The 21,840-nt window shown below is 41.8% G+C and overlaps 1 protein-coding gene across 1 annotated transcript in view; it reads right to left on the reverse strand.

Moving 5' to 3' along the window:
• itpr3 (inositol 1,4,5-trisphosphate receptor, type 3) overlaps positions 1 to 21,840 on the reverse strand; it is a 180,267-nt gene that overhangs the window by 151,644 nt on the left and 6,783 nt on the right. Inside the window, 4 exon segments of the mRNA XM_039800493.1 lie at positions 285 to 443; positions 2,258 to 2,344; positions 7,197 to 7,318; positions 12,836 to 12,906. Coding sequence (XP_039656427.1) covers positions 285 to 443; positions 2,258 to 2,344; positions 7,197 to 7,318; positions 12,836 to 12,906 — 439 coding nt within the window.

The raw sequence follows: 21,840 nt of genomic DNA on the forward strand, positions 1-21,840 counted from the left end.
CTGTGTGCCAGATGTGTGAGACTGTGTATGTACCAGATGTGATAGACTGTGTGTGCCAGGTATGTGTGAGACTGTGTGCCAGATGTGTGAGACTGTGTGCCAGATGTGTGAGACTGTGTGCCAGATGTGTGAGAGACTGTGTGCCAGATGTGTGAGACTGTGTGCCAGATGTGTGAGAGACTGTGTGCCAGATGTGATAGACTGTGTGCCAGATGTGATAGACTGTGTGCCAGATGTGATAGACTGTGTGCCAGATGTGTGTAGTATGAAGTGTATTTCCTTACGTTGTCTCCGTTGGCGCGTAGCTTCCAGAAGGGCTGGATGAAGAGCCAGGAGCCTTCGTTGCCCGTGACGTCCAGCGTGACCCGCATGGCGTTCTTCTCCAGCAGCGCCGGCAGACGCTTGTTCACCGTCAGGTATTTATTACTCTTCATATGGAGCAGCTGGGAACACACATTAGTTCCCTCTGGGTTACACACACACATTAGTTCCCTCTGGGTTACACACACACATTAGTTCCCTCTGGGTTACTTAGCGCTAACGGAGGAATATGCATTCTCATTACCGTGACAGACAGACAGACAGACAGACAGACAGACAGACAGACAGACAGACAGACAACACGCTGCCTATAAATCACTAGTACTGTCTTCCTGTCGATCTGCAACTTTTAGATTTTCTCGGTCAGAATTTCAAATTCAAAACTTTTTTTCAACATTTTGGCCTCCTTGCCGACGCTTTATTTGTCTTTACACATCGAACAGTCCTTCCAGAATAATGAGGAGTTTTTTGTGATTATTGCGGGCAAAAATCTTTGATTATGTGGCACGTTTTCTTAAAAAATGGGATGGAATATGCTATATATGATATTTATGCAATTTTATGCGATGAAATTGCAAAAAATTGCAAAAGTTGTGGTTTGATGAAAAAGAGAAAAAGTGATTGCAAAAATTATTTAACAATTAACAAAAATGCGGGGATTATGAAATCATGAAAGCCCCGCATATTCTGCGCGGAAATCGGCAATTTATGCGGCGAAAGTGTGGCGTATTTGACTTTGGCTGATTATGCGATCGCATAATCACGTTTATGGGACCCCTTACCTGGTCGGTAAGGGGTCCCTGGTCGGTAAGGGGTCCCTGGCAGACCCCTGCTCTAGTGGACAGAACATGTAACAACAGCCACATGCTGATGGTGGCTTTGACAATGCATATGTCTGAGTAGTTTAGTAAATATTAATAATAGGCTGAATTACTCCCCGCTGTCTCCAGGGCTCCCCTCCCTCTGCTCTTCGCCTAGCAAAGAGATGTTCAGCGGTGCGGTGTGTGTATGTGTGTGTGTGTGTGTGTGTGTGTGTGTGTGTGTGTGTGTGTGTGTGTGTGTGTGTGTGTGTGTGTGTGTGTGTGTGTGTGTGTGTGTGTGACCCTAACCAGACTGTGGGGTGTGCTAGGATTACAGCCTGTACCTGCACGCTGTGCTTGTGTTGCAGTTTAGTTGTCATTTATTACTACCGATCCATGTCAGCCTCTCCACACCTTCAACACACACACACACACACACACACACACACACACACACACACACACACACACACACACACACACACACACACACACACACACACACACACACACACACACACACACACCTTTCTCCTGCAGGAATCATTATCTCAACAATCTGACACAGTTTCACTCAGCAGCAACCACACCCTGACTCACCGTGAGTGAGAGTGTGTGTGTGCGTGTGTGTGTGTGTGTGTGTACAGTAAATGTTCCACATGTATCAGCACAGTCAAAAGGACACATGTTGCCACGGCGAGGAGAGGGAGGGAGGGGTGTGAGTCACCTGTTGCCAACACTAAGTGAACAGCCAGGTGAGTAACGGGCCGTCCACACCTAGAACCATAACTATAAATATATCGTTTTAAAAATCATTCTAATGGCCCATTTTGTGTTCTTTAAGCCCCCCCCCCAACGTAGCACAAGGAGACTATATACTCCACAGTTCCTGTTTTCTGTCAGATGGTTTATAGATCTAAACGTTTCCGAGCGCAGAGAAAGAGAGAACGAGAGAAAGAGAAGAGACGGAGGGACTGAGGAGACAGTCAGCTGTTCCTCAAACTCCCGGGACAGTTCTGAGTGTGTGTTTGGTGTTTTAAAACTTTCTTGTGGCTAAAACAAACCCAGGGAGGCTTTTATTGTGAAACCCCGTCACAGGAAACCGAGTGTGTGTGTCCCCGAGGTCAGTAGGTTACCTGCAGGACGGTCCCGTATTTGACGACGTCTCCGTGGACCTTCTTGTTTTCTGTCTCGTTCTGCTTCTGCTCCAGGTTGGACGCATGCTGCAAGACACACACACACACACACACACACACAGCGAATATATTATTTATTTGAAGGGGAATTTAAAAAGTCCAACGGGGAAAGTATGAAGGGAAATGTGACACTCGAAGGGTTTTCAACAAATGCAACATCATTCCAAAAGTTAATGAGTTAAATCATGTTAAATAATGACACCAAAATAATTGTGTTTAGGATTTTTTGTCCATAATCCAGCAGCCCTAATTCACACACACACACACACACACACACACACACACACACACACACACACACACACACACACACACACACACACACACACACACACAGACACACACACACACACACACACACACACAAAAAAACACACACACAGACATGACAACCACCAAGTGCAACAACACATACAAACACACACACACACACACACACACACACACACACACACACACACACACACACAGACATGCTCACCCGCAAGTGCACGCGCATGCACACACACACACCAAGGAGCGAGCTACAGAGCTGCTGGAACAATATCCCATCTTTGTGTGGGACACAAGAGAAGAGTCAGATCTTGTCATGTGACTCAGAGCAGAGGATTTCCCAAATTCCAGCCCCTATAGAGCTCAGGCACTAACCCTCAGCATGCATATCCATTCATGCTCTAAACAGACGGGGGCCCGCCTAGCTGGGTTCCAAACCAAAAAGACAGGAAACTGGTTTTTAACACTGCAATTAAGCGACACTTAAATCAGAAAGTAGAAGTTTTGGCGAGTCAGCTGGGTGGAGCCTGCTGTTAACATCTCATCATACTCCATGATCAAGCAATACTGTTTTTTCCAATTGCTAAAACACAATTTTGCAAACTAGGCTGGTTTTATCAAAATACTTAACACAATTCACAAAACCACACACCCACACTGCAAAATACCTCATATATATATCCTGCAAAATGAAGCACTGCAACCAAAACTACATATAACATTATCAAAATCTAACTTTTGCACCACATGGCACACTCTTCATTCATGTTACCAGATGTTTGTCTAACCAACTACACACTGTTGGGCATAATGAAAAGCTCTCTCATCTTTAGTATGCTTTGTCATAATACTAAAATAGTTCAAATTGTAGAAAATTCTTCAGATTGTTCACGTGCACAGAAATATTTGCAGATACACACACACACACACACACACACACACATGCTGTTGAAACATTTTTATTTTATATTTTTCACCAAACAAGTCAGTGCAGCATATGCACAGCAGATATATTTGCATTGGACTGAACAAAAATATGCCCCCAAAAAAAACAGTAAACTGAAAAAGAAAATTGCAGAAAAATGTGCAGAAAAAAAATATATATAAAAAAAGAGGCATCATAGTGCTTACTTCCTGATTACAGTTTTTTCCAGTTGCTAACACACTAAAATGACATCGTGCATAGCACAATTATTTAAACTGACACACAGAGAGCAAAAGCTCTTCTCAAGTCTCCAAAAGTCTAAACACATGTTCGGCTTTAAAACACATTTTGCAATTCAAAATGTCACTTTTCAAATGCACTGAACACGGTTCTCTGCATAAGACAATCTGACATAAAGTCACGTTTGCAATTTCAAAACACTGCCATTCAACATGACACTACATGAGCTGATTGGCCAACATATATGAGCCACCTGACCAATCACCTCAATAGTTAATGGTTACCACTTCAATTAGGAAGTAAGCACTATGAAAAGACCACAGGTGAGACCCTTTTATTTATTTATTTATTTTTTTCAACATTTCTGCACATTTCTTTCTGCGATTTTCTTTTTCAGTTTACTGTTTTTTTGGGCATGTTTTTGTTCAGTCCAATGTAAATATATCTGCTGTGCATATGCTGCACTGACTTGTTTGGTGAAAAAGTAAAAATAAAAATGTTTCAACAGCATGTGTGTGTGTGTGTGTATGTGTGTGTGTGTGTGTGTGTATATCTGCAAATATTTCTGTGCACGTGAACAATCTGAAGAATTTTCTACAATTTGAACTATTTTAGTATTATGACAAAGCATACTAAAGATGAGAGAGCTTTTCATTATGCCCAACAGTGTGTAGTTGGTTAGACAAAAATCTGGTAACATGAATGAAGAGTGTGCCATGTGGTGCAAAAGTTTGATTTTGATAATGTTATATGTAGTTTTGGTTGCAGTGCTTCATTTTGCAGGATATATATAAGAGGTATTTTGCAGTGTGGGTGTGTGGTTTTGTGAATTGTGTTAAGTATTTTGATAAAACCAGCCTAGTTTGCAAAATTGTGTTTTAGCAATTGGAAAAAACTGTAAAGTGGTAACCATTAACTATTGAGGTGATTGGTCAGGTGGCTCATATATGTTGGCCAATCAGCTCATGTAGTGTCATGTTGAATGGCAGTGTTTTGAAATGGTAAACATGTGACTTTATGTCAGATTGTCTTATGCAGAGAACCGTGTTCAGTGCATTTGAAAAGTGACATTTTGAATTGCAAAATGTGTTTTAAAGCCGAACATGTGTTTAGACTTTTGGAGACTTGAGGAGAGCTTTTGCTCTCTGTGTGTCAGTTTAAATAATTGTGCTATGCACGATGTCATTTTAGTGTGTTAGCAACTGGAAAAAACTGTAATACAGTAAAAGATATTTGGCTTCTTCAAAATAAAAGCATGTCAATAAACTCTACATGTCGGGCTCTTGACGTGATTCTCAGTTTCCACTGTGGCCCTTAGACAAACAGTGTGTGTGTGTGTGTGTGTGTGTGTGTGTGTGTGTGTGTGTGTGTGTGTGTGTGTGTGTGTGTGTGTGTGTGTGTGTGCCTGTGTGTGTGTGTGTTTGTGTGTGTGTGTGGGTGTACGTGTGTGTGTGTGTGTGTGTGTGTGTGTCTGTGTGTGTGTGTGTGTGTGTACCTGTTTTACTCGTATATTTACTCGTTTATTCGTGGGGTCCAAAAACCGGGGACTACAGTATACTTGTGGGGTCTGCACAGCCTCGTGGGGCCAAAATGCTGGTCCCCACAAGGTTAAAGGGCTGTTTGAGGGTTAAGACTTGGTTTTAGGATTAGGGTTAGAATTAGGTTATGGTTAGGGCTCGGGCTGCACAATTAATCGAATTTTAATCACGATCACGATTTTGGCTTCCCACGATCAAATTTGCGTGATCGAGCGATATTTAAAATGCGTCATTCCGTTCATAAAACGCTTCTTATCAGAGTTGTTGCAAAGCCAATCTAGCGCTCCATAAACCACTGTCCGATCACGTGCCTCCATGAGCCAATCAGAGCTGTTCCCTGCACCGCGCAGCTTAGTTTTTAGATGTTGACAGAGGACAGAGTAACGTGAGGAAAAGTCCACAATAGGTAGCAGTCGGTCATCATAAGCCGGTCACAATGTTTACCTGTTTACCAGTAAACGCAACGTTTTGTCCCGTCTGTGTTGTTTCTCAGACAACAGCAGTGACCAGTGCTAGTTTGTGTCTTTTAGCTCGTAGCTTTAGCAGCAGACTGTTGGACGTCCCGCTGTTGGAATCCTGTCACACTACACCGTTTAGCTGTCAGCATTTAACTGTGTTTAATCCAGTTACTACTGTAGCTAACGGTAGGCTAACGTTACCTGCTGTGTAACGTGTTATTAGTGTTTACTGTGGCTAACGGTAGGCTAACGTTACCTGCTGTGTAACGTGTTATTAGTGTTTACTGTAGCTAGCTAACGGTAGGCTAACGTTACCTGCTGTGTAACGTGTTATTAGTGTTTACTGTGGCTAACGGTTGGCTAACGTTACCTGCTGTGTAACGTGTTATTAGTGTTTACTGTGGCTAACGGTTGGCTAACGTTACGTGCTGTGTAACGTGTTATTAGTGTTTACTGTGGCTAACGGTAGGCTAACGTTACCTGCTGTGTAACGTGTTATTAGTGTTTACTAGGGTGACATGCAGCGATGTTTATGTTGCCTCTAACGTGGGTTTCGGAGCATCAGAGCGCAACGCAGACATGTAAGTAGCAGTGAAATGAGCCACCGAAATCCGTGTTGCTATTTCGTCTGGTCCTTACGGCAAACGTGCATGTATGGAAAGCGGTCGCACAACAGCTGAAATGACTCCTTCACAGCATCCTTCAATAAAGGAGGAATGTAGCACTATATGGATGTAAAAGCAGTTATAATTAGTCTATGTGACAATAAAATTTGTTTTGGTTAAAATCAACAAATAATCGTGATAATTAATCGTGATCTCAATATTGTTCAAAATAATCGTGATTATCATTTTGGCCATAATCGTGCAGCCCTAGTTAAGGTTAGGGTAAGGGTTAAGGTTAGGCATTTAGTTGTGATGGTTAAGGTTAGGGTAAGGGTTAAAGTTAGGCATTTAGTTGTGATGGTTAAGGTTAGGGTAAGGGTTAAGGTTAGGGTAAGGGTTAAAGTTAGGCATTTAGTTGTGATGGTTAAGGTTAGGGTAAGGGTTAAGGTTAGGGTAAGGGTTAAGGTTAGGGTAAGGGTTAAGGTTAGGCATTTAGTTGTGATGGTTAAGGTGAGGGTAAGGGGCTAGGGAATGCATTATGTCAATGATGGGTCCCCACAAAGATAGTATAACAGACTTATGTGGGTGTGTGTGTGTATGCCCGTGTCTGTGTGTGTGTGTGTGTGTGTGTGTGTGTGTGTGTGTGTGTGTGTGTGTGTGTATGCCTGTGTGTGCGTGTGTGTGTGTGTGTGTCTGTGTGTGTGTGTGTGTGTGTGTGCCTGTGTCTGTGTGTGTGTGTGTGTGTGTGTGTGTGTGTGTGTGTGTGTGTGTGTGTGTGTGTGTCTGTGTGTGTGTGTGTGTGTGTGTGTGTGTGTGTGTGTGTGTGTGTGTGTGTGTTACCTGTAGTTTCTGCAGCAGCACCACATCAGCGATCTTGTCTTTCTCATGTTTGGCTTGTTTGGCTTTCCAGAACTGTTTCTGAGCCGAGTACCGACTCATGGGACACACCTTGAACAGGCAGTCTGAAAACACAACAGACACACAACACACACAACACAACACACACACAACACAACACAACACAACACACAGACAACACATAAAGCAAAACAGATCAGAAACGGACATCTGAACAAAGTTTAATCCAACGTCACAACACTAAACAGCCATTCTTTAGAAACACTGTCTGTGTGTGTGTTTGTGTGTGTGTGTGTGCATGTACCTGTGTGTGTGTGTGTGTGTTTTGTGTGTGTGTGTGTGCATGTACCTGTGTGTGTGTGTGTGTGTGTGTGTGTGTGTGTGTGTGTGTGTGTGTGTGTGTGTGTGTGTGTGTGTGTGTGTGCGTACATGTGTGTGTCTGTGTTTGTGTGCATGTACCTGTCTGTGTCTGCGTGTGTGTGTGTCTGTGTCTGTGTGTGTGTGTGTGTCTGTGTGTGTGTGTATGTGTGTGTGTGTGTGTCTGTGTGTGTGTATGTGTGTGTGTGTGTCTGTGTGTGTGTATGTGTGTGCATGTATCTATCTGTCTGTCTGTGTGTGTATGTGTGTGTGTCTGAGTGTGTGTGTGTGTGTGTGTGTGTGTGTCTGTGTGTGTATGTGTGTGCATGTATCTGTCTGTCTGTCTGTCTGTGTGTGTGTGTGTGTCTGTGTGTGTGTGCGTGTGTGTGTGTGCGTATGTATCTGTTTTACGTATGTATTGTGATTTTTTGCGGTGTCTTTTCTCTAGAACCTTATATTATATTATAAATCCACACATTAATCCACAATGAAAACAATATCTAGTTGCAGCCCTGTAGTCTAAATGACTTCTTCACGTTAGCCTCCCTGTGTTAGCCTCCCTGTGTTAGCCTCCCTGTGTTAGCCTCCCTGTGTTAGCCTCCCTGTTAGCTTCGCTGCATTAGCGTTGATTGGTCGGCAGCTGAAGCTAATTGGCTGTTTTGGTTTCAGAACATCGAAGCGGTGAAGCATCTGACGTTGAGCCCATCTCTGATGGAGTTAGAAACACACACACACACACAGACACACACACAGACACACACACACAGACACACACACACACAGGCACAGACACACACACACACACAGCCTCAGCACCAAATATAGTCTGTCTGTCTGGGAGCCGACCATCAACAACACGAGGAAACTTTGAGGAAAAGTCAAGACAAAGTCACTGAGTGCGTGTACATGCACACCGATATTCCACTATTACACACACACACACACACACACACACACACACACAACACACACACACACACACACACGGGACGGTTGACCAGTTTGGAGGACTGGCTGACTGATGCTGGAGTGGATGGACTTGAAAGGGGGAGAGAGGGGGGGGGGACAACACAGGGCAGCAGGACGGATTCGTACCCTCACCTCTGCAGGACTCAGCCAACACGGAGCGAACGCTCTCACTGGTTGAGCTAGAGACCGGCCCGGGACCTCAGACCCTTTGCAAAAACTGGACACTAATTTATAAAAATCCATATTTTGTTACCAGTTACACACACAGCTGTTGCTAACCTAAAACACTTTTAGCAATCCTACTTCTCAGTGATTAGAGTACTGTAAATGAAGTACACAGAGACAAAATATACAATAAGTACACCAAACACTACACCAGAGCACTGCTGCAGACTGAGGGACATAAGATGTATTTCTCTCCATATACCCATAAACCTAACAACAACATGGCCCAGTTTTCATACAGCTACTACAGTAGGGTGCATTAGAGTCCAGATCAGGCCGCATCTTTCTGTCCGAGCCCGACCCGAGTCTGACCCGAGCCCGACCTGAGCCCGACCCGAGCCCGACCCGAGCCCGACAGTTAAAATCTCATTTTGTTCCCACACTAATGACACCTGTACGTTTGTTTGTGTGGAAAGCCCTTTTTTATTAAAGGGATACTTCACCGATTTAGCATTAAGCTTGGTATCAGTGGAAACACGCTAGTATTACCGAATGACCACCTCCAAAGCAGTTGAAGCAAGTGCATTCTGGGATTTGGTGTCTTTCATCCACATGAGCCAAAAACCCATTTTCTGGCTTTTCTCGGCCTAGAAGTCACCAATTTGTAAAAAAAATTCACATTTCTACTACATAAGTGACCCAATTTAAAGATATGTTCATCTTACCAACGGTGAAATATCCCTTTAAGCAGCTGTAGGAAGGCATTCGGAAATGTCAACAGATGAGGCATCAGAGCACACGGGGCAACACGAGCACGTTAATCAGCTGTTTAATTTAAAATGTTCAACACCTTATCGCGCTGATGTGACCGAGCCCGACCCGAACATCATTTCTAAATATCTTTCCGTAACCGGCCGGGTACCCTTCCTCTAGTTCAGGGGTCTTTTTAAACCAAGGACCCCTTAACTGAAGGAGAGACAGAGCAGGGATCCCCTAATACTAATACTGGGCCTAAAATAAAGAGTAGTGCGGCCTAAAGACCTTTTTAGTGCAGAGAATACTAAGCTGTCAAATAATAATTGTTGCCGTGATTTTATAACTATTTTAATGTTAAACATACATGTGGCACAGTGAGTCCTTAGGATGACCTGTATCTGTGGATGGCTACCTTAGTGACTACCTCACCTATAGGCCAGAGAGCCTATCATCAGTGGGGATTTATATTTCTTAATAATGTTAGATTCATGTTAAGACGTTTTAATTTGAAAAAACTATAAACAATAATTTGGAGGCCCCCCTGCAGTGACTCTGAGGACCCCCTAGGGGTCCCGGACCTCCTGTTGAAGATCTCTGCTCTAGTGTGTATAACGCTGTTAGCTCAGCAAACAACAGACACACATAACCTACTGGATCCAGTACAGGCTGCAATTACAGTCCCAAACAAACTGAACATACAGTACAGGAAATACTAGACGTACCTGCTGCATATTTATATACTGCCTCAACCTGATTGGGGGGTCTACAATTAAGCAATCATGTGTTGGCGTACCTGGTGGCTGTGTATCACAGATCGGCCCACAGGTGTGGTCATGTGACAGTCAGCGCTTTGGAATTGCAAGGAAGTGACATCATGATATACTTCTGACATTGTGCTGATAGTGGTGCACATCTGGGCTGATGTTTAGCTCCTTGAGTGTAAGGGTTAGGTAACTGTGTATTACTCTGATTTCAGTGTGTAAGCGATCGGTGTAAACTGTCAAACTAAAGAACGTGATGTTAAAAAATCTATTCTTTCAAGTGGAAACGCTAGAGAACATTAACAGAGGAGAAGAACAAATACAGCCGAGAGAAAGGAGAGGGAGGAGAGGGAGGAGAGAAAGGTAAATATTGACTCTCCGCTAGCAGATCCTGTACATTAACATCACTGTGTGTGTGTGTGTGTGTGTGTGTGTGTGTGTGTATGTGTGTGTGTGTGTGTGTGTGTGTCAAACATAATTTGCCTGTGTGTAATCACTGTATTGTATTGTTGGGGACTAAACAGATTAAAGCCATTTTGACTAAAGGAAATAATCTTTTAACACACACACACGCACAGTGACACACACACACACACACACACACACACACACACAGTGACACACACACACACACACATACACACACAGTGACACACACACACACAGTGACATACACACACACACACACACACACACACACACACATACACACACACACACACACACACACACACACAGATAGACCCACACACTGACACACACACACACACACACACACTGACACACACACAGTCTGTCTCTCTCTCTCTCTGTCTGTCTGTCTCTCTGCCTGCCTGCCTGTCTGTCTGCCTGCCTGTCTCTCTCTCTCTGTGATCTACATATAAACTAGTTCTGTGTGTCCCAGAGCAGATGGAGTAACTTTCTGTTTTCAGCATCTGGACTCACATCACTCACACACACATCATTAATATTTCATCCAGCCCTCCGGAGGTTTTCATTGGTCCATCTGGGTCTGAACACTCAGACCTGACCCAGGACCAGGACCTGAATCAGGCCTGGCGTAGCAGCCTGTTATGGAGAACCAAACCTCTGTCCATTTCTGGATGTTTTAAGACCTATTTAAAAACTCTGCTTCAGATAATAATAATAATAATAATAATAATAATAATAATAATAATAATAATAATAATAATAATAATAATAATAATAATGATTTGTGTCTGATGAGTTTTTCAACTTCCTCTTTAAAAAACAAAAAGGGATTAATGTCAAACTGACAGAGTGCTCTTTGGAGGATTTTCAACCTGGACCCTATGTCTCCATGTGTCAACAGTCTCTGAAACTGGTCCAGTATTAACCGGGCTGTACTGTAACCCTACAGGACTAATGTTCAGCAGCAGTTAGAGTCACTACAAGTTCTGTTGTTGCTGCTGACAGACTCAGATTATTATTCTAAGTGTCTGACAACATTATGGGCCAACCAATTCTAGATGTCAGTGATGTTATTTACAGAACTTCCTCAAACTCTCTCCTGAAAACACTGGCTGTTCTCTACCACAGTGCCATACGTTCTGTGACCAGAGCCCCTACTGACACCCACCACCCTCATGGAGTCTGGTGGAGATATGCTGGCTCTATACACGCTAAAAGTCCTGATTATTTACATGGAGTCTGGTGTAGATATGCTGGCTCTATACACACTAAAAGTCCTGATTATTTACATGGAGTCTGGTGGAGATATGCTGGCTCTATACACGCTAAAAGTCCTGATTATTTACATGGAGTCTGGTGTAGATATGCTGGCTCTATACACACTAAAAGTCCTGATTATTTACATGGAGTCTGGTGGAGATATGCTGGCTCTATACACGCTAAAAGTCCTGATTATTTACATGGAGTCTGGTGTAGATATGCTGGCTCTATACACACTAAAAGTCCTGATTATTTACATGGAGTCTGGTGGAGATATGCTGGCCCTATACACGCTAAAAGTCCTGATTATTTACATGGAGTCTGGTGGAGATATGCTGGCCCTATACACACTAAAAGTCCTGATTATTTACATGGAGTCTGGTGGAGATATGCTGGCCCTATACACACTAAAAGTCCTGATTATTTACATGGAGTCTGGTGGAGATATGCTGGCTCTATACACGCTAAAAGTCCTGATTGTTTACATGGAGTCTGGTGGAGATATGCTGGCCCTATACACGCTAAAAGTCCTGATTATTTACATGGAGTCTGGTGTAGATATGCTGGCTCTATACACGCTAAAAGTCCTGATTATTTACATGGAGTCTGGTGTAGATATGCTGGCTCTATACACGCTAAAAGTCCTGATTATTTACATGGAGTCTGGTGTAGATATGCTGGCTCTATACACACTAAAAGTCCTGATTATTTACATGGAGTCTGGTGGAGATATGCTGGCTCTATACACGCTAAAAGTCCTGATTATTTACATGGAGTCTGGTGGAGTTAGGTGATGGGGATTTCGGGGCTGTTTCTGTTGTCAGACACTTAGAATAATAATCTGAGCCTGTCAGCGACAAAAACAGAACTTTTAGTGGAGGGAGTTAAAGTGATAAGACACACATGTCATCTCAGTCGTACCTCTGAACTTTTTGGGAGGATTCTCCAGATCCCCAGCAGCCGGTTCCACCACACAGCGGTCATCCACCAACCTGCAGAAACCAAACACAGCATTCAGAGATTAGTTTGGTTTAGTTTCTGTGACAAATGTGAAGACATTATGTCCAGTAGGTCCTGAGATATGGTGTTGGGGGGTGCACAAAAACTAACACACAGTAAACGTCTACAAAAGCGACATAAACTTTGAGAAAGTGTCGCCAAAAAACGCTGAAAAGTGACGACGAAAAATGCCATGAACATTGAGAAAAAGCATCGGCAAAAAATGCTGAAAAGTGTCTAAAAAAGACGCCAAAAACATTGAGAAAGTGGCGACAAAAAATGCTGAAAAGTGGCAACAAAAAAATGCCAAAAACATTGAGAAAAAGCATCGCCAAAAACAGCGAGAAAAGGTTGTGCGAACCGAGTTGCGGGCTGCCTGGAACGCAGCATACATCTCGAAATAAACTGGTCGGACCAACACACCGCCGATGGGTAGGGCTGTGCAATTAATCTAAATGTAATCATGATTGATCATGATTTCGGCTCCCAGTGATCACAAAAGCAGAATAATCGGGAAATACAGTTATTTAGCTCATTACGTTTTGCACGTAAACTTATTTTCTCTCGTGTTCTGAATAAAAAAATAAAGTTTAAATTGGAAAAGTATTACGACAAATTTCACAGTGGTATGTGTTTTTTTTTATGTTGATTTATTTAACTTTTTCCACTGTTTTTTAAGTTCAATAATTGCACCATCTTTCCAGAAGTCAACTAATCATGTTAAATTATTAGTGATTTCACTATTGACCGAAATAATCGTGATTATATATTTTTTTCCATCATCGAGCAGCGATGGGACGATGCAAAACCTGTTATGATGCGTTCCATAATAACGTTATATGTATAAAACGCTGCATTATCCCAAAAATCACCTGTTATATAAAAACATTCAAACTACCGTTCCCAACGTCAACAACAAATGTTCAAAACTTTTATCTTCACTACAAACCAAACTATGAGTCAAACTTTAGAAAACTGACTCTAAGAGAGAGAGAGAGGTAAGTAGAGCAAATCTCTCTTAGCATCAGTGTTTAGGCAACACACACACGCACAGCACACACACACACACACACACACACACACACACACACACACACACACACACACACACACACACACACACACACACACACAGGGCCTCCTGCAGAAAGTAGTTAATGTGTGTATGAATGGACTGGTAATCTGCTGAGTGCTCACTGCATGAAAAGACATGTTTAAGTGTGTGTGTGTGTGTGTGTGTGTGTGTGTGTGTGTGTGTGTGTGTGTGTGTGTGTGCATGTGTGTGTGTGTGTGTGTGTTGCGTGTGTGTCAGACATGTCTGGCTGGTTTTTCGGAGCAGGAAAGTAAAAGTTTTAGGACTTTTATTGTGAAATGGACACCGTTCCATCTTCAATTTCACAATAAAAGTCTAGTTTGTGTACTCTGGGTCGATCCCCTTTCTCCAACGTGAATGGAGTGAAAACAGAAGGCTGGTTTTAACTCTCTGGGCGCCTGCGATGACTCACACGTCAGCTGACTCGTGTTTTGCATTTTTGGCCAATTACAAACCCTCCCCACAGCCGGTAAACAAATCAGCTGTCTGGGAGTGGCTGGGATCATCTGCTCCAGGAACTGAAGCCAGGGGACAAACAAGCACATGGTCCACACAGCTGGAATGTAACTGAGTACATCTACTCCAGTACTCAGTACTGTAACTGAGTACATCTACTCCAGTACTGTAACTGAGTACATTTACTCCAGTACTGTAACTGAGTACATCTACTCCAGTACTGTAACTAAGTACATTTACTCCAGTACTGTAACTGAGTACATTTACTCCAGTACTGTAACTGAGTACATCTACTCCAGTACTGTAACTGAGTACATCTACTCCAGTACTGTAACTAAGTACATCTACTCCAGTACTGTAACTGAGTACATTTACTCCAGTACTGTAACTGAGTACATCTACTCCCAGTACTGTAACTGAGATCTACATTTACTTAACAGTACTAGCAAGTATAATCATTTACTCCATTACTCCATAACTATACATCTACTCCATTACTATGTAACTACATTTACTCCAGTACTGTACTTCAGTACCAAATGTGAGGTAAGTTTAACTTCTAGGTCTTTTCTTTTCATGCACACACACACACAGACACACACACACACACAAGTTACACACACACACACACACACACACACACACACACACACACACAAACTCACAGACATACACAGACAACACACACACACAACACACACACACACACGACCGACACACACACACACACACACACACACAGACACACACACACACAGACACACACACACACACACAGACACACACACACACACACACACACACACACACACACACAGACACACACACACACGATACACACACACAGTTAAACACACACACAGAAAAAAAAAAAAAAAAAAAAAAAAAAAAAAAAAAAAAAAAAAAAAAAAAAAAAAAAGTAACCAGGGCACCAGGAAGGTTATAATCGTGCTACATTCATTGTCATTTGTTCACCGTTTACTTCCACTCTCCCTCTATTGTTCTGGTTTTCCTTCTTAACCTCTTTCTTATCGTTTTTCCGTTTAACCTTTTTACTACGTCTCTCTCCTTCCTGCCTTTCTTTCTTTCTTTCAAATGTCTCCACTTTCCAAAATGTTATTTTTTTCCCCGTTCTCTTTCGTTTTTGTCTCTTGTCTTTTATTTTTTCATTTTGTTTCCAATCTCCCCCTCCTCTCTTTCTTTCCATCAGTTCCTTCCTTTTCTTTGTCTGTCTGTCCCAGGTGTGCTGCGGTTTAAAAAAAAAAAAAAAAAAAAAAAAAAAAAAAAAAAAAAAAAAAAAAAAAAAAAAAAAAAAACCACACACACACACACACACAACCACACACACACAAACACACACACAAAAAACACACACAAAAAAAAATCTGGTATTTTCCTGTACTATATCTGAGTTCATCATCTCCTTTCTGTTCCTCTATCCTCTATCCTCTATCCTCTATCCTCTATCCTCTGTCCCTCTGTTCCTCTGTCCTCTGTCCCTCTGTTCCTCTGTTCCTCTGTCCTCTGTTCCTCTGTCCTCTGTCCCTCTGTTCCTCTGTCCTCTGTCCTCTGTTCCTGTCCTCTGTCCTCTGTTCCTCGTTTCCTGTCCTCGTTCCTCTGTCCCTCGTTTCCTCTGTCTGTTCTCTGTCTTCCTCCCTCTGTCCCTGTCTATCCTCTGTCTGTTTCCTCTGTTCCTCTCTGTCCTCTGTTCCTCTGTCCTCCTTCTCTGTCCTCTGTCCTCTGTCTCCTGTTTCCTCTGTCCCTCTGTTCTCTGTCCTCTGTTCCTCTGTCCTCTGTCCACTCTGTTCCTCTGTCCTCTGTTTCCTCTGTCCTCTGTTTCCTCTGCTCTGTTCCTCTGTTCCTTTCTGTTCCTCTGTCCCTCTTTCCTCCTTCCTTCTGTCCTTGTCCCTGTCCTCCTGCTCCTCTGTCTGTCCTTTCCTGTTCCTTTTCCACGTTATCTTATCTCTCTTCATAAAAAAAAAAAAAAAAATTTATTCTTGTCTTTATGTTTTAATTTTCAATGGCGTTTCCTTCTTTAATATTTCATGGGTAATATTGTGCATCCTTTTACACAACCTGGCGATCTATCCACTGCCTGTCCAATATCAATCAATATCTTCATAGATCATATATATATATATATATATATATATATATATATATATATATATATATATATATATATATATATATATATATATATATAATACACAGTGCCCTCCACAATTATTGGCACCCATGTTTAAGATGGGGTCATGGACTTCTAAAAATTCTCCTTTTTTTTTAAACAACATAGAACTCAAATGCATAAAGGCTACATGAAGGCTACATAAAGGCTACATAAAGGCTACATGAAGGCTACATGAAGGCTACATATAGGCTACATAAAGGCTACATGAAGGCTACATGAAGGCTACATATAGGCTACATGAAGGCTACATATAGGCTACATGAAGGCTACATGAAGGCTACATAAAGGCTACATGAAGGCTACATGAAGACTACATATAGGCTACATGAAGGCTACATATAGGCTACATATAGGCTACATAAAAGCTACATAAAAGGCTACATGAAGGCTGCATAGGCTACATGAAGGCTACATGAAGGCTACATATAGGCTACATGAAGGCTACATGAAGGCTACATGAAGGCTACATATAGGCTACATGAAGGCTACATGAAGGCTACATAAAGGCTACATAAAGGCTACATGAAGGCTACATAAAGGCTACATGAAGGCTACATGAAGGCTACATAAAGGCTACATGAAGGCTACATATAGGCTACATAAAGGCTACATGAAGGCTACATGAAGGCTACATGAAGGCTACATAAAGGCTACATGAAGGCTACAAATAGGCTACATAAAGGCTACATGAAGGCTACATGGAGGCTACATATACAGTACAGGCCAAAAGTTTGGACACACTTTCTCATTCAATGTGTTTCCTTTTTATTTTCATGACTATTTACATTGTAGATTCTCACTGAAGGCATCAAAACTATGAATAAACACATATGGAATTATGTACTTAACAAAAAAGTGTGAAATAACTGAAAACAGGTCTTATATTTTAGATTCCTCAAAGTAGCCACCCTTTGCTTTTTTTGATAACTCTGCAAACCCTTGGTGTTCTCTCAATGACTCCCATCCTGCTCCCGTTAGGTTCCCTGTGTGTGTGTGTGTGTGTGTGTGTGTGTGTGTGTGTGTGTGCGTGTGTATCTGTGTATGTGTGTGTATGTATGTGTGTGTATCTGTGTGTGTGTGTGTATCTGTGTATGTGTGTGTATATGTGTGTGTGTGTGTGTATCTGTGTATGTGTGTGTGTGTGTGTGTGTATCTGTGTGTATGTGTGTGTATGTGTGTGTGTGTGTGTGTGTGTGTGTGTGTGTGTGTGTGTGTGTGTGTGTGTGTGTGTGTGTGTGTGTGTGTGTGTGTGTGTGTGTGTGTGTGTGTGAATGCAGTGCTGCAGAGCCGTGTGTCTCTCCCTGCTGGGGGGTTAGGTTTAGGTAGGGTCAACAAGCGTACTGGGAGTTGTAACTGGTTCTCTTTTCTAAAACCAAATGCCTCGCCATCTTTGGGCGCACGAGATTATTGCGATTTTAAACATATTGCAATATTCTGCGATATATTGCAATGTATTTACCTTTTCTCCAACTTCAAATTTTGCCCAATGTCCCCAAAACGAAACATCTGTTTTATCTAAAAAGATACATTTCTCTGTTTCTCACTTCAGTTGTATTGCTGCAAAATCAGATAGTCAAGCAGACAGACTGACCAACACACATATATGATAATAGATCCATACTTGGTGTCTGTGTATCCATACAGTATTGCCATGGAAAATATTGCGATACTATGCTGTATTGATTTTTCCCCCCACCCCTACCGCATTGCAGCGTCATTTTTTAATTCAATCTCTCCCGCTGATTTCTCTGCTCTATCCGTAACGACTCGGGACTCCAGCCGCTGTGTAGCTGTAACGATTTAATGCTTCATCCAAACAGTTTAGTCACAGCGTTGGGCAGCACGCTGCTATCGCCGCTAGGGCTGGGCGGTATGGATAAAATCACATATCACGATATTTTTGACCAATACCACAAAGATATTGTAGTGTTGACTATCGGTGATTTCACTAAATATTTACACAATGAGATTTTAGATGAATAATCATCAGTAATGTGGATATAATGACTAAGTGGGTAAAGGTGAATAATAGAACAGATACAACAGTCTGGTAAGATCAGAACATGACATCACTTTACTGTAACGCAGCCTTTAAAACCAGGAAAAGACACTTATGTCATATTATGATATTACAATATCCAAAATCTAAGACGATATCTAGTCTCATATCACGATATCGATATAATAGCCATATATGGTCCAGCTCTAATCGCCGGATGAGTGACAACATTTTATTCATACACAGGATGGATCCTTTCACATACGTTGGTTGTAAACGACTGATGTTGGAGCAGAACGTTAACATATAAACTGTGATGTTGGAGCAGAACGTTAACATATAAACTGTGATGTTGGAGCAGAACGTTAACATATAAACTGTGATGTTGGAGCAGAACGTTAACATATAAACTGTGATGTCGGAGCAGAACGTTAACATATAAACTGTGATGTCGGAGCAGAACGTTAACATATAAACTGTGATGTCGGAGCAGAACGTTAACATATAAACTCTGATGTCGGAGCAGAACGTTAACATATAAACTCTGATGTCGGAGCAGAACGTTAACATATAAACTGTGATGTCGGAGCAGAACGTTAACATATAAACTCTGATGTCGGAGCAGAACGTTAACATATAAACTCTGATGTCGGAGCAGAACGTTAACATATAAACTCTGATGTCGGAGCAGAACGTTAACATATAAACTCTGATGTCGGAGCAGAACGTTAACATATAAACTCTGATGTCGGAGCAGAACGTTAACATATAAACTGTGATGTCGGAGCAGAACGTTAACATATAAACTGTGATGTCGGAGCAGAACGTTAACATATAAACTCTGATGTCGGAGCAGAACGTTAACATATAAACTCTGATGTCGGAGCAGAACGTTAACATATAAACTCTGATGTCGGAGCAGAACGTTAACATATAAACTGTGATGTCGGGCAAGCGTTAACATATAAACTGTGATGTCGGAGCAGAACGTTAACATATAAACTGTGATGTCGGAGCAGAACGTTAACATATAAACTGTGATGTCGGAGCAGAACGTTAACATAAAACTCTGATGTTCGCAGACAGAACGTTAACATATAAACTGTGATGTCGGAGCAGAACGTTAACATATAAACTGTGATGTCGGAGCAGAACGTTAACATATAAACTCTGATGTTGGAGCACAACGTTAACACATAAACTCTGATGTTGGAGCACAACGTTAACAAATAAACTCTGATGTCGGAGCAGAACGTTAACATATAAACTCTGATGTCGGAGCAGAACGTTAACATATAAACTGTGATGTCGGAGCAGAACGTTAACATATAAATTGTGATGTCGGAGCAGAACGTTAACATATAAACTCTGATGTCGGAGCAGAACGTTAACATATAAACTCTGATGTCGGAGCAGAACGTTAACATATAAACTCTGATGTAGCAGAACGTTAACATATAAACTCTGATGTGCAGAGACGTTAACATATAAACTCTGATGTTGAGCAGAACGTTAACATATAAACTCTGATGTCGAGGCAGAACGTTAACATATAAACTCTGATGTCGGAGCAGAACGTTAACATATAAACTCTGATGTGCGGAGCAGAACGTTAACATATAAACTCTGATGTCGGAGCAACGTTAACATATAAACTCTGATGTTGGAGCAGAACGTTAACATATAAACTCTGATGTTGGTCGGACGTTAACATATAAACTCTGATGTTGGAGCAGCACGTTAACATATAAACTCTGATGTGGAGCAAACGTTAACACATAAACTCTGATGTTTGGAGCAGAACGTTAACATATAAACTGTGATGTCGAGACAGAACGTTAACATATAAACTCTGATGTCGGAGCAGAACGTTAACATATAAACTCTGATGTTGGAGCAGAACGTTAACATATAAACTGTGATGTTAGAGCAGCACGTTAACATATAAACTCTGATGTCGAACTACGCGTTAACATATAAACTCTGATGTCGGAGCAGAACGTTAACATATAAACTCTGATGTCGGAGCAGAACGTTAACATATAAACTCTGATGTCGGAGCAGAACGTTAACATATAAACTCTGATGTCGGAGCAGAACGTTAACATATAAACTCTGATGTCGGAGCAGAACGTTAACATATAAACTCTGATGTCGGAGCAGAACGTTAACATATAAACTCTGATGTCGGAGCAGAACGTTAACATATAAACTCTGATGTCGGAGCACAACGTTAACATATAAACTGTGATGTCGGAGCACAACGTTAACATATAAACTGTGATGTTGGAGCACAACGTTAACAAATAAACTGTGATGTTGGAGCACAACGTTAACAAATAAACTGTGATGTTGGAGCACAACGTTAACATATTAACTCTGATGTTGGAGCAGAACGTTAACATATAAACTCTGATGTCGGAGCACAACGTTAACATATTAACTCTGATGTCGGAGCACAACGTTAACAAATAAACTCTGATGTCGGAGCACAACGTTAACATATTAACTCTGATGTCGGAGCACAACGTTAACAAATAAACTCTGATGTCGGAGCACAACGTTAACATATTAACTCTGATGTCGGAGCAGAACGTTAACATATAAACTCTGATGTCGGAGCAGAACGTTAACATATTAACTCTGATGTCGGAGCAGAACGTTAACATATTAACTCTGATGTTGGAGCAGAACGTTAACATATAAACTCTGATGTCGGAGCAGAACTTTAACATATAAACTCTGATGTCGGAGCAGAACGTTAACATATAAACTGTGATATCGGAGCAGAACGTTAACATATAAACTGTGATGTTGGAGTTTGTGTCTCCATTCAGCCAGCAGATCCTCCCTAACCATCGCCCTGTTCAAGTCCAAGCGTCCTGTTTGCTTTTTAAGCCACAAACATTTGACTGCAAACAAGCAGAATTATCCACTCACATCTCTCTCTCTCTCTCTCTCTCCCCTATTCAAATCACTGTGAGTCGCTGGCAGTAAACTTTAGATAAAAACAAACTGTGAGCAAACACTCTCTGAGAGTCAAAATCACTCTCAGATGTTTATGGCCAAAAGTAAAGCGCAGTAACTGGTAGCCTTTATATTCTAGTATGTATTACTGTCAGCATCAGCAGCACATTGACTGCTGCTGTATGTGAGGAGGACAGGGGGGGGATGTTTGGCTCCTAAAA

This window comes from Perca fluviatilis, chromosome 5 (genome assembly GCF_010015445.1).
Source record: "Perca fluviatilis chromosome 5, GENO_Pfluv_1.0, whole genome shotgun sequence".
Classification (NCBI taxonomy): Eukaryota; Metazoa; Chordata; class Actinopteri; order Perciformes; family Percidae; genus Perca; species Perca fluviatilis.